Raw genomic sequence first — 14,177 nt, 5'->3', positions numbered from 1 at the left:
CAATGATACCGGGAATCCCATCCAGCAAAAAGTACATGCATTCTTAGACTTTGGTACCAATGTATCAATCTATTACTGTATAAATGACTACCATGAGACAGTTTCCAGATTCAGTTGAATTACCATGGCATCTTGCAGTGCCTAGTGGCTGCATAGATTAGCCAGTTTCCTTGCTTTTTCTGTATCTGGGTATTAATTTCCACAAGAAGGGGGTTGCTAGCCCAAAATCCCTTTAACAAGCTTGAGGCACCTCCTCAAATACGTCCCTTCCAAAAAAAGGTGTAACATCCGATGGAGATGTCCTCGTCTGGGACTTGAACTGGGGTCTACCTGAGTAACCAACCAATTGGAACCAGGAGCTAAACTGTTGGGGTCGCTACTAGCTGAGCTATAGGGGCATCACTAGTTGAATTAGTACTATACTTCAATGAAACCGTCAATTTTGTAACTGTAGATATTTGAATACTATTAGATGTTCCAAATTCCTTGTACATCTTTTTAAGACTAAGTTATTCTACTTCAGATGCTCATATCAGCTATAGCTAACAATGGGCAATGTGTGTGCCAAACCTGATTTGCTTTATCATGAAATTAAAGTAAGAAATGTGACAAGAAATGTGCCAGATGGTCGCCGAAATGTTAGTTGAATAAAACACTTGATTGTGTATGAAGAAAGTTGCTATTCAGGTCTCACTACTTTTATTCTGTCTTTTCTGAAGGGAAAGGGGTTTCATTAAACATGAAGCCGAACTTCTGTGTTAATAGACTAGATCTACATATTTTTGCATGTATGTTTTGTTTTTGTTGTGCCCTGTACTTAGCTCGGTTGAGCAAAAAAGTACAATAAAGGTTCATTCATTCATTCATTTATTTATTTATTCTCACTACTGAGCTCCAGTTCTAGAATGAAATACATGACAAGATGGAGGTGTGTGATATTTTTATTTCTATCATATGGCAGACATGTCAAATTACTTGCTTCCAAGATCAGTTGATGGACTGAGACCAGAAATATGATAATTTCTTAAAATGGTAAATTGCACAAAAATGTTTTTTGGGGGGCAAAAAAGACTCATTTTGTAATACTTCATATTCATGACATTGTGCACCAGTGTTTGCATTAGAATGTGACATAATCTCATATTGGATAAAAAATTGATATAATTGTATAGAAATTGTACAAAAACAAGGTGCAACTTTAAAGTTGATGTGCAGGTTATTATAAAAAATTAAGTGCAACATTGTTCAAATGTGTGGTCCTACAGCCACACACGTTTGTAACACAGGAACAGAATATGACAACAATCATTACATTTGCAAGGGATGTAAAGTGAACAGTGGAGGTGACAAATTACAAAAATATACATAATGTGTAGCATTCTTACATTATTACAGCCCTTCCAAATTGATGTTTAATCTATAAAATCATTGAGTAATGTAACATCAGAAATCTGTCCATTTTTTAACTCCTTACCTACACATGAATACAGCAGCTTGAAAATGCGTGTAAACTCTGTAACTTCCATTTGACTTATATGTGTCTGTATAATTTCCTGAGAATTTGTGTAACTACTGATACAACATTTTCAAAGTACAGTCAACCCTACCATACTACATTACCCATGACCATTTCTACATTATGGACCAGCTGGCCTCTACTTAAGGACAATTTCTGGTGATCCCTTTGACAATTTTCCCCACTTTCAAAATTACATGTCTCAAGCATGTACCACCATTTTACTGTGACCATTTTCATTCAATCTCTAGTCTTAACATGGTCGAAAGAGACATGCTTGACAGTACAGTGCAACAAATAGAAACTACTGACTGTTATTCCAACACTGTAACTGTTACAGCCTTTAACATTGTAAGCACAAAGCACATTCAAAACAACAATTTCTTCTCCTCCTCCTGTTTTCTGGGTCCTCTGGGAATAACCTCCCCTCTGTCACATCAAGCTTGTTTCTCAGACCTCCTCTTTTACTCAGCTTCCAGTTGTGTCTGGACCCACCTCTTCAGTGCCTGGGAAGGAAAATCAACACAACACTTAAAAAGGATCAGAAGAAAAGAAAATTCTTAGATCTTTCAATAACCAATGACATGCTCTGCCACGCCAATTTTATTCCCTTGATTTCTGGATTATATTATTACTTCAAAGTAAACTTCAGCAAGGCCACAGGATTGAAAACAGAGGGCTGGGAGGAAATCTTGGACCTGACTACATTGAACTTCCCTCCCTGAAACTGTGCGTACCATTTTTTAGTAGACATTTTTTCTAAGGCTCTGTTTTTATGATGATCTTCCAGCTCTGCATTTTTCAACATTTCAGCAACAAAAAATCAAATTTTCCAAAAGCCTGTATAAGAGGTCAGTCTTGCTGCCAACTGGAGGTCATAAAGGAAGTGACCCAGTAGTCCACCTCAAGCAGTAATACAGACTAAACTATGGTGACAAAAACTTGGATTACAAACTATGACTGAGATGATGGCACTAGACCACAAGCTCTGAAGGATCACTGTATAATGTTAGATCAATACAACAACAAGTTTTGGTTGGATTTAAGGTCTAAACACAAGGTAGAGCTTTAGCACAGGTCTTGTGTCTTACCTGGATGCCATCATAGGTTTGTCCACAGTACTCCTTCACAAACTCTTCTGACAGGGGCACGTCCAGGCCAAGCTTCTTACTCGCCTTCAGAGCATGGCTCCCTGGAGGGAAGGAAAAGAATAAATATCTGATGAACTAGAAAATTAATCTTGCAGAGAAAAGCTTAAGACTTGAGAATGAAGAAGTAGAACATTTGACAGTCACAAACAGGTGTGGAGAGCAAAGAAAACTGGAAGTACAGAATGATTAAGTGGTGGGGTCCAAATTTCCAAACTGGTGTGCACATTTTCTAACTAGAAATCAATTCCAAAGTTTTTGAAAATTTCTGGATTAACTCTGTCCACCTTGCTCACTCAATAGACCCCTCTACCACTACTTACAAACCCCTCCTCCGTTCATAATGTATTAAACCAAACTGACAAACTTCCATGCTTTTGAGTAATAACTGGTCATTAGCATCTTTTTATTCCAAATCTAAATGTAATACATATTCCAAATCTATAGCATATTTACATATCTAAGAAGATAACAATTTTTGTCTCACCATCAAAGTCGATGAAGCAAAGCCTAATTTCTATTACACATCTAAATGTAAGATATACAATACATTCCAAATCTATAGCATATTTTCATATCTAAAGGGATAACTATTTTTGTCTCACCATCGAAGTCGATGACGCAGAGTCTGGTGGTGAACTCATTCAGGGGTCGCAGGAAGGCTGGGCCGCCGGCCATCAGCTGTAGAAACACGCAAAAACTCACAACTTTTAGATTTCCCCTCACAAAACAAGCAGACACAAGAACAAAAACCTTACAACTTGTACGTCAATGAGGGTTAGACATCCAGGTAATAAGGTACGCCAAAAATCAGTTACTCATTGACAAGCAACTGGATATGGTTTTGGAAACGGTCAGACATTTTAGATGGCATCCACCATCTTTTGTTATGTTTTACATCTATGATAATATACAATGTAGTAGTTTTTAAAATTTATACCTACCGCAACCCTGGCCTCCTCGAACAGTGCCTCACACATCTGTGTGCAGGTGGTGATGCCTCGCTTGGACAGTGACTTCCGCAACACCTGCGATATAGGACAAAATGTTAAGGGACAGACTATGGCCTTTGTCAGTTTGTGGTAGGTATAATGTGACAAAACTACATTGAAAAAAAATACTAAGTACAGACAACAGGACATAAAAAGGTAGAAGTTCAGAGAAGGTTTGTAGGACCACTAAATTTAATTTTCAATTTCTCTTTCCCTTTTAGTCTGTTTTTGTCTGTCACTCATTTTGCGTCTCTTTCTGCCTCGTTCTCTCTGTCCCTCTATTTCTCTTTTCATGTCCCACCTGTTCTCTCTCTCTCCCTATCTCTACCCACTCTATTCACCCCCACTGCCCTAAGTTTCTTACAGCTGTAGCTACCCACTTTCTCTCTCTCACTGTCTCTATCTTTCTCCCTCTCTTGCTGTCCCTATCTTTCTATCCATGAGAACCTCACCTCAAAGTTGGGCAGTATGTAGTACCCAGACGTTGGCTGTACCACCTTCACCCCTACAGCCCTGAGTTCCTTACAGCTGTATGTCCCCACGGCCTGCAGGATACGTGAACAGTGTGCCCGGTACTCCTGTACTTCATCACTGTAGTTAAACAACTGCAGGGGTGGAGAAATGAATTGTGAGTCACTAATCATTTAAACTACATTAAATATTGCTTAAATTCTTGGTATTTCAAAGTTGAGCTTCAAAAGAAGTTATTCACAAGATGAAAACTGATAAATGGGAAGAAAATTATTTGAATCTGACAACACTTCACTTTCTGAAACCATGTGTAGGTTAATACGGTAGGGTTCACTTACAGTAACAGTGGAGGCACAGGAGTTTAGGCTGGTGGAGCTAGGATTGGGGTTTGGGCTGGGGTGGGGCTAGGTGCTGGTGCGGGGGTTGATGCTGGTGCGGGGGCTGGTGCTGGTGCGGGGGCTGGTGCTGGTGCTGGTGCTGGTGTGGGGGCTGATGCTGGTGTGGGGGCTGGTGTGGGGGCTGGTGCTGGGGCTGATGCTGGTGCGGGGGCTGGTGCTGGTGCGGGGGCTGATGCTGAGTGCGGTGCTGGTGCTGGTGCGGGGGCTGGCGCGGGGGATGATGCTGGTGCGGGGGCTGATGCTGGTGCGGGGGCTGATGCTGGTGCGGGGGCCGATGCGGGGGCTGATGCTGGTGCGGGGGATGATGCTGGTGCGGGGGCCGATGCGGGGGCTGATGCTGGTGCGGGGGATGATGCTGGTGCGGGGGATGATGCTGGTGCGGGGGCTGATGCTGGTGCGGGGGCTACGGTTAGGGTTAGGGTTAGCGTTAGGGAAAGGGTGAGTGTTAGGTTACAGTTAGGGTTAGGTTTAGGTGAGGATTAGGTTAGGGCACTTACGGTCACAGCAGCATACTGTATAGGCGCAGAGGCACAAGAGTAGGTGTGACTGGCTGCACTCTTCACTGCACACCTCAGTGGATCCAACTCTCGGGGGTAGACACAGTACCCAAGCTGCAGGGGAAACAAGTGCACTTGAATACGGGAATAGTTTCATTAGGTTGGTACGTCACTAAATAAAGAGACTCTTTTTACACAGCCATTGCTTTAGTCACACCGACATTTCTGTGACCGTCTGTCACCTTCCTCAGGGCAATTCTGACTGCTTGACATTGTACTGCAGGACAGGTGTCACTGCTCACAGTTCAGATGTGATCAAAAAACATAAAGTATTTACATATGTACAGACAGATTTATGCAAAGTATTTACAGTGCGGTCCCAAAACTTTATTTAAGTGCACTTGAATAATAATCATTGCTTGAACTTTAATCTAAAAGCGAGATTGCTAACTGTAACTAACAGGGGTCACTGATAAGGATTCGTTTATGAGGGTTAGACATCCAAGTAAACAATATCTAAAGGCAATTCCACCCCTACAAGAAGATAAACTTCCGGACGTTTCAAATGAAATCCATCCCTCTTCTTCAGCATTGCTAGAATTTATAGCAATACTGAAGAAGAGTGATGGATGTCACTCAACTTACCCTCCATCCCCCAGCACTGGCCCATTTGGACAGCCCCGAACACAGGATGGTTCCTTCCGGGTAGTACTGGAAACAAGAAGATGTCCAAGCTTTTAGAGATTTAAAGACAAAGAAAGTCTGCAACACGTCGATAGCGGTTAGACATTAATTGAGGTAATAAGATACACCAAATAGCAGTGTTCAAGCAACTGGATATACTTTGGAAACGGTCAGACGTTTCAGACATCATCGACTACCTTTCGTCAGTGTTTTACCGTTTATCTTGGTATCATATCGTACATTTTGTATAAGTCACTGACGAAAGGTAGTGAATGCTACCTGAAACAATTCTGAAATTTCCAAGATCAGTCGCTTGACTTTGTCTACTTGCTATTTGGCACAACCTTGAACCTTGAACGTGGACATCAGAGATGCCTTCACGGGTCGCAATGGATCCTTCTTCTCCACTCTTTGGCACAAAGTTTGTAACAATAGCAGCAAATCCAGTTTACCATACACCATTTTCAATTTTAAGTGCTGTGAGGATTTCATTATGATGCTGTTCTTCCAGGGACAACTTGTCTTACAAGACTAATCAAATAACGACTGACAAACCTTGGCGATGGTCTCATGGTTGTCGGTGTAGTGCAACCTGGCGTAGATCTCATCGCTCAACACCACGATACCGTGTTTCCTCAACGTGGAACTGAAAAGAGAAAACGGAAAAATGTCACTGACCTGAACCAAGATACAGAGAACAAGTCAATTTATACATTATATACATACTTTTATGATAATTATCAATTATACTTAGCATAAAAAGGGGTTGGACACTCAAACCAATCTGGTTTAAAAACACAGCAAGGTTTCAAATTATTTTGATTTCCAAAAATAAAAAAAATAAAAAGGAGCATCATGTGATTGCCCGCATGGTATGAAAAAAATTGTCAACAAAAATCAGCAAAAACTGACCCCCCCAAATATGAAGACATGACAATGTTACATTCTAGAAATTGTAAGTGACTTTGATTTAGCATTTACTGTACATCTGTAGATTGTCTTTAAAAAACAAACCCCATAAAAGAAAAAAAAAACTGAAATCAAAATGCTCGTACAGGCCAAAGGTTTGGGCAATTTTGGTATCAAACAGTCGTCCTTAAAATGAATGAAAAAAAGAAAATATGTAGAGGAAGCAAAATATTCTCATACATCATGTATAGGATTGGCTCAATGGATCCAGATAATTTGGTCTAACTTTTTTTGTTCTTGAGTAGTTTTGCTATTACCATGGAAAATTTTAAAAAAAAAACACAAAATGTAAACAGAAAATCTAAATTTGACCTAACTTTCCTGTTCTTAATTGTACAATTGCGTAGGCCATTGCCGAGGAAAATTTAAAACAAAGTTTACACAAAATGATACAAAATTTAAATTTGGCCTGTTCTTGATTGCATTGGCCATCGCCACGGTAACTTTAAAACAAACACTACACAATGATATAATAAACAACAACAAGCAACACCGAGGCACAACCTGAGCTGTTTCAGCTGGTGTTGGCTGTAGCACGTCCCGGCTAGGTAAAACGGGAAAGGTTAGTGTAGAGACCGAACAACACACAGGCGCAACTCAACCCGCTAACCTCGGGCAACATCTGGGAGCTTGCTTAATACAAATGAAGTCTTTGGTGTGCAACAAGTTTTGTTTTACTTTTGTATGCTGTTGCTTGATTCATTGATTTTGTATGTTTGTGGAAGGTATTCAAAGAATCTGGTCCTACTCTCCCTGGTGATGGTTCATGTGGCAGAATTTTACGATGATGATTCAGAGAAAGTATCTATAATCATGAACTTAAAAAAAGAAGTCCATTTTTGTTTTGTTTTTCTCTCTTTTTCCTTGTTGTTTCAATTATCTAATAATACACGTTTTCTTACTGGTCACCTCTAAACCTTAACATGGCAACTCTCTTTGACGTGCTGCAAGTTTTGTTTTCACTTTTGGGTACTTATTTTGAAAATAAAGATGACTGCCAAAATCATGACTCCTCAACAATACATCTGACTTTCAGTTAGCTACATGTCAGCTTACACTCATAAAGATCTCTTCTGATCATGATTAAATTGTCTGCAAAAATGTGACTCTTTCATAGACTACTGTAACTGTGTAACAGTTCCTAAAATTGCTACAACTTTCCCTTTTGACACTTTTACATGTTTCATAATAAATAAGCAACACTGCAAAATTGCAACTGAAAATTTGGCAGGTACTTTAATTTGCAAGCAAATAAACTGGAGGGAGGAAGAGGGTTGAGCTACTTGGTGTTCTGCCAATTGCCTGTTGCTACATAGCTACAACACTACTCAGTACTGGTGCTATAGTAAATAAAGAATTATAACTATATAATGAGTACAATGGGTACTACAGTATCTATTCCAATTACTGTATGTATCTGATGCAGGGCTTTAGCCAGCTCGAAATTTTTTTCCGTCAGCCAATTACAATCGTCGCGAAAACCGCGAAAATTAATTAGAAGGACTGAACTGAGACCTTGAAAAACGGGTTGTAATGAGATTATCGTATGCGAAAGGGCGCCGACACACATTGTCAACAATCATAACAATAGCAAAGCAAACAGTGTGTGGCTTTTACGGCCGTGGACGGCGTCCCCAAGCCACCTGTAGCTTCCACCAAGGATTTTTGTCTGTCAAGGTTGACGGATTGGTTTTAAAATTTTTCCGTCAGACGCAGCAAATTTCCGTCAATTGACGGAAAAACGGACGCTGGCTAGAGCCCTGATCTGAAGTAAGCATAGGGTGACACTATAATATACTGTCGTATTACTGTATACTTGTTACACAGTTCCCTCTAGACTTGATTAAAGAAATCCTGTATTTATATATTTTTCTTTCTTTGAATACAAGTTATGTCCCTTTTGGGCAAGAAGTTAAACATTACCTGAGTTACACATTTCATGACAACCGTGACTGTGCATGACAATAAGCTTGGTCGACATTCAAGCATATTTTTTCTCTAATTCTCAAAACTTCTTCATTTTTACAATTTTTGTCAAGATACAAAATACATTAAATTTTGACTTCTGTTCATAAAAAAGTGTCGTTAACAGATAATGGATTGAAAAATACCCTTAATTAGCATCATAATAACTACAATTAGCTTAGCAATATATTTCTAATTAATTACTGAATTGCATTGGCAGAACACCCACATTGTTAGAGACTTAAAAGCAGGCAGGCAGATATGAAATGAATAAACTCAAGTATGCTAAATGAATGATGATTTTTTGTTAACCAGTGCAATTGATGTTTCAAAAGACATTTTTTCATGGACTTAACTAACAAGCTAACCTTATGTGATACTCTATTTCTTAAGACATCGGGACAGTCTTGGAGAAGATACTTACTGGGATTGTCAGGGTTGCAGAGGATCAGCAGCTTGTTCCTGTGGAGATCATTTGTCCGAAGTGTCTGGAAAAAAAAAGAAGAAAAGAAGTTAGTCTACATGGAAATAAGCATCTGACTGTCTATTGCTATTGCCTTTATGCAATCACTACTGCAGGGAGCTAGTCCACTGGTACATGTGTTCAACTACCATTGTCTGTTTGTTTTAAATTTTTGTTTATTTGTTTATCTTCTATACTCTTTTCCAGATGTTGAGTATTGAAAACAAAGAAAGCACTATTATGTACAGTGAGTCTGAATAAAAATCACGAGCTAGTAGCTCATGACTCTAAACATAAGACATCCACACTTGATCTAACCCACTAGGCCAATGCATTGGTCTACTTGATTATACATTGTACAAACAAACAAATAAACAAACAAACAACCTCCTCCAACAGCTCAGGTGTCAGCCTCCACTCGTCCTCCATGGTGGTCGGCATGACGACGACGTTGTGTCTGGTCAGGTGTGTAACAGAACAAACAAACAAACAAACAAACAAACCTCCTCCAGCAGCTCAGGTGTCAGCCTCCACTCGTCCTCCATGGTGGTCGGCATGACGACGACGTTGTGTCTGGTCAGGTGTGTAACAGAACAAACAAACAAACAAACAAACAAACCTCCTCCAACAGGTCAGGTGTCAGCCTCCACTCGTCCTCCATGGTGGTCGGCATGACGACAACGTTGTGTCTGGTCAGGTGACACTGGGGCTTGTAGGTGGTCCAGCAAGGAGACAACAGGAGGACATCTGAAAAAGAGCGGCAACAGATTTTCATTGAGAAAAGTTTAAACTTTATTCCAACACAAAAGGAAACTCACCATAAATTTTCGGCCGAAGACTCCGACCTTCATCAGATGAATGACTCGCTGTGCTAATCCGGACATCCGGAATTTACCAACACAGATGAGCTTTCATTTGGATAACAGATTTTTATGTTTTGCCAAAGAAGAAGACATAATAAAGAAAAAGAACACACCAGCAAAAATAGTTGTTTCTGCTGGTGTGTTCTTTGTTTTCCTTCCTCCTAGCAGAAAGAGACAACAGAAGGTGACACTGGGGCTTGTATGTGGTTCAGCAGGGAGACAACAGGAGGATGTAGAGACAAGCAGATGGAAATACTTACTCCGAACTTGGAACCTAAAAGAGGATGAATGTAGACTGCCGGTAGACTTACTTGTTCCAGAGATGGACTTAATCCTGCAGTACATCCACCCCATTTTGCCATGTCTGAGGGCTCTTTGTGTTAGTTTTGGTGGACTAGTATCTATAGTTACTGTATATCATTAGAGTAAGTAAATCTTGAGTAAGTCCATTTTCAAACTATTGGACTTACTATGGATGGAAAGAGGAATTGTCCAAGGTTTGCAAATTCTGATTCTTACTTACCTACACCACAACAAGTTGTATGTTGAAAGGAACATTTCATTTCTTGTTGGAACGCAAAATTATTGAGACTTTGAGTCAGTTATGCATGATAGGACATTAAGAGTTTTCTTGTACACAACCAGTTTTTCTCACTTGCTGACGTTTTGATGTCTGTCAGACATCTTCCTGAGGCTACATATAGCGGCAAGAAGCAGAACTCCAGTTAGAAGAAAAGTCTTATGTCCTATGATCTACCAACCTGATGAAATTATTTTCAGAAGTTATGCATGATGTTCACTTTTCTCCTCACCTCCATTGAAGACCTCCAGCAGCAGGTAGATGAGCTCCTTGGAGCCTGGCCCCACCACGACCTGCTCGGGGTCAAGGTCCTGTAGGTCATCTGTCTTACAGTGGAAATCACAGATGGACTGGCGAAGCTCCGGTATACCTGCAGAGGGGCGGAGGGATTGATTGATTTGTTGATTAATTGATTAGATTATTGGGTTATGCAAATTTTGTTCATATTCAAAATCAAATCAAACTGATTTTCTTTAATTTCCCGGTGTCTGCAGGGTAACCTATACCCAGTCTTTTAGAAACTTATTTAGGGATAAAAAGTTGACGAGTGATTGCAATTCAGAAACCACCGTCCATTAGCTAATTTATATCACTACATACTGTAAATGCAGAAACGTTCGTGGTGGATTAATGTTTGCGGTTTTCACAGAGGCCGATTCACAGCAAACTTCAAACCACTGTGAACATTTTTCCAATTGGCAGTAAGAGACTACAGTGCAAGGCTGCTACCGCAAACTTAAAACCACTGCAAAAATTCCTTCTTCTCGCAACCGTGAAATCAAATCCCCAAGAACTTGAATGCATTTACAGTATCCTGTGTATGCTTGAGGTTATCCATTTAGATACAAATAAAGGACACCAATATTGCTCCTGAATCATGATAAGAGGAAACCTACCAGCCACGGGTAGGTATGCGTTCTCCCCCGCATGCTGACACAGCGCTTTGGTTGCTCCTTCGTATATGGGGAACGGGGACTGCCCAAACGCCAGGTGGTACACCTGTGGAGGGAAGGTACAAGAGATGGTCACAGTGGTTTGAATTTGATCTAAAATATACATTTCAGATAAAAGGATTGACTAAACATCTAAAAAAATTGTCACAATGGCCAGATGGTCTTTACACAGTTTGGCACTCAGTTACAGTAAATGTTAAATCTCGTATAGGACTGTTTAGCCATAGTCAACACTGTAGGGCTGATATCAATTAGGATTTTACCATGGTCAATATTGATCAATATCAAATGGTGCATAAGGCAGCGCCCATCTCCAGCGCCCATAAGTCCATTAGTAGGTCGATCCCTCATGTCCGAGTTATACCATTTCTATTACTGTCTATTGGGTTATGACTTGGACAGAGATTTACCTACAGACTGCAAGGTGAACACTCTACCCACTAGGGATTTGCACCAATCCAAATTTTTCACTATAATTCTGTACCCTTACCTTTTCTCCAGCCTTGCGTAGGTTGCGTATTTTCTCGTTGAGCATGAGATTGGAGGCGGGGCAGTAGTTGGCCAGGTCAGGCCGCAGCAGCGAGGAATAATCCGACTCCATTTTCAACCAATCAGGTCCTTCCCTGGGATAATCTGATGAGGAAGTATAGGAATTAATGCTAATTCATCTTTATTATCTCCAGGGTAACCAATTACATATATATATATCAACATTGTCTTTAAAAGCTGAATATCTTAGGAACATCAAATCAACAGACGGTCTTGCAATGTCTGAAAAATATACAATTGCAATTTTAAAACCTGTAGATACTAGTAAAGGAAGCTAAGGCATGACAGAGGAATAATCATTACATACTTGTGTAAACAGTGTAAACATTACGTAAACAGTGAGCCCGAAGCAGATGTGACGATTGGACTCAGTCTCTGAATCTTACATAAAGCCTGAAGGCTGAAAATTTTCAGTGAAAGTGCTGAAGACAAAGGACAGGCCTCCTATGGGGCAACTTTCTTGATAAACATGCTTGTTTAATTGACTTTTGAATCACCCAATGACCACCTGGGACCAAACCCAGCTGCCTTCAGATGGTTGAGCTGTACCAAATTAATTTGTTGTTTCTCAACTGAAATATAGTATTTTCAAAAAGGATAATATGATACTTAATCAGACCAAGATTGGTGCTGACATTCAGGGAGTGAATGTACAAAATGTTCAATGACAGGTTTCCCTTCCAAAAACTCTGAAAAACTAATGTAGTAATGAGAAAATAGATTGGCGTGACATGCTTAGAGAATGACAAAGACCGTCCCTCAGGCAACATTCCAGAGATAAGTACAGATGCTTTCTCCCATTCAATATTGACATGAACAACCAACACCCAATTGAGCCAAACCCAGGAAGTGCCGATGGCCCCAGGCTAGGGCTGTCCTCTGGGACAGAAATTTGCTTGTTGGGATGAAAAAAGTTTGTCATGAAATTGATGCAATTGTATTTTGCCAGCTGAAAATGACAGATTTAATGACAAAAATGGGCTCCCAAAATGAGTGGGATGGGAAAAATTAAAGATGCCAATCACCCTAATATATTTTATGGTAGTCAGGGGACAAAGAATTTTGTTAATTATTCATTCACCAGCCGGATACATGCAAGTGCCAACTGTACAGTTATTGTTTGTCTTAAGCGTTAATATTTGTTTATTGATAGTACTCAAGTGCACCCAACAATGATGTCATATCAAATCTCTATTTCAAAGCTTAACAATTAGTCAAGATAATATCAAAACATTTGTTGGAAACCACTGTGTAAGTAACGCTAAAGGTCGTGATATCATAACCTAATCTTTCTAACATTTTACTTGGTATTTCTCTTCAACTTCTTATTAAGGATGTTGAATACTTTGATGGGAACATAGATTTCTTTCAAATTGATGTACAAGTGTATAAAAAGCCGGCATGAATTATTAAAACTGGCAACATCTGAGAAATCTCTCATCATATTTGTATTTTGGAGGAGAGTGGAAAATACCAGACTCAACTTAATAATTAATGTTTTCATATCAGATTATCATAAAACGGATCATCAACATTTATATCAGCTCATCTTAATGTAATCTATACACAAAAACAGACTTATTGTTATTTTATTCACCCATTCAAATGAAAAATTTCCCTTTTCACCGTTTTTAACTCATTTTTTTCGCGGGTTAGAGTCAGCACTTTAGGATTGCATCATCCAAGGACAGTAGTCTCCTTGACCAAAACAACACACACAGGCCGTTTAAAACCTCGAGCCTCGGTATTATACTGCAAAAACATATCCTCACAAAGTTACTAAGGCATTTATATTCTCCAGATCCTGCCAAAATGTAGCTAAGAATGTAAATATCGCCCATTTGAAGAAGTAGGATTTCTTACCTCGGTGTAGAAGCCGTCTCGATGCCGCCGGTATGTCAAAATTATTACACAAACACGCACATTGAGAGCGATGACGACACTCGCCAGACCCACCATGTAAACAAAGACTGACCAATCAGCGGCCAGGGTTGGGGGAACGCCTACTTAATTTGCATGGCGTACGTGCAAGGAATTGAAGGTCAAGATATCGGTGTGACCTTCGCCTTAAATCTTTGGGATTTATGATTATCTTAAGAAAAATATGCCCGAAAACTCACCAGGTGTCT

General features: G+C 39.9%; 1 protein-coding gene across 1 annotated transcript; it reads right to left on the bottom strand.

The window, feature by feature from the left end:
• Window positions 1–925: 925 nt before the first annotated feature.
• Window positions 926–14,064, bottom strand: LOC118403202 (aspartate aminotransferase-like). The gene is made up of 14 exons (XM_035801775.1): window positions 13,912–14,064; window positions 11,990–12,132; window positions 11,443–11,545; window positions 10,779–10,916; window positions 9,723–9,850; window positions 9,065–9,128; window positions 7,180–7,219; window positions 6,262–6,352; window positions 5,668–5,733; window positions 5,023–5,136; window positions 4,109–4,261; window positions 3,609–3,692; window positions 3,270–3,345; window positions 926–2,708 (listed from the first exon to the last, which is right to left on the bottom strand). Exons 2-14 carry the CDS (start codon window positions 12,098–12,100, stop codon window positions 2,566–2,568), a joined length of 1,311 nt encoding a protein of 436 aa, XP_035657668.1. The 5' UTR covers window positions 12,101–12,132; window positions 13,912–14,064; the 3' UTR covers window positions 926–2,565.
• Window positions 14,065–14,177: the final 113 nt, after the last annotated feature.

This window comes from Branchiostoma floridae, chromosome 16 (genome assembly GCF_000003815.2).
Source record: "Branchiostoma floridae strain S238N-H82 chromosome 16, Bfl_VNyyK, whole genome shotgun sequence".
Classification (NCBI taxonomy): Eukaryota; Metazoa; Chordata; class Leptocardii; order Amphioxiformes; family Branchiostomatidae; genus Branchiostoma; species Branchiostoma floridae.
Note: the sequence above shows the minus strand (reverse complement) of the source record. Positions and strands in the feature narration are given on the sequence as shown.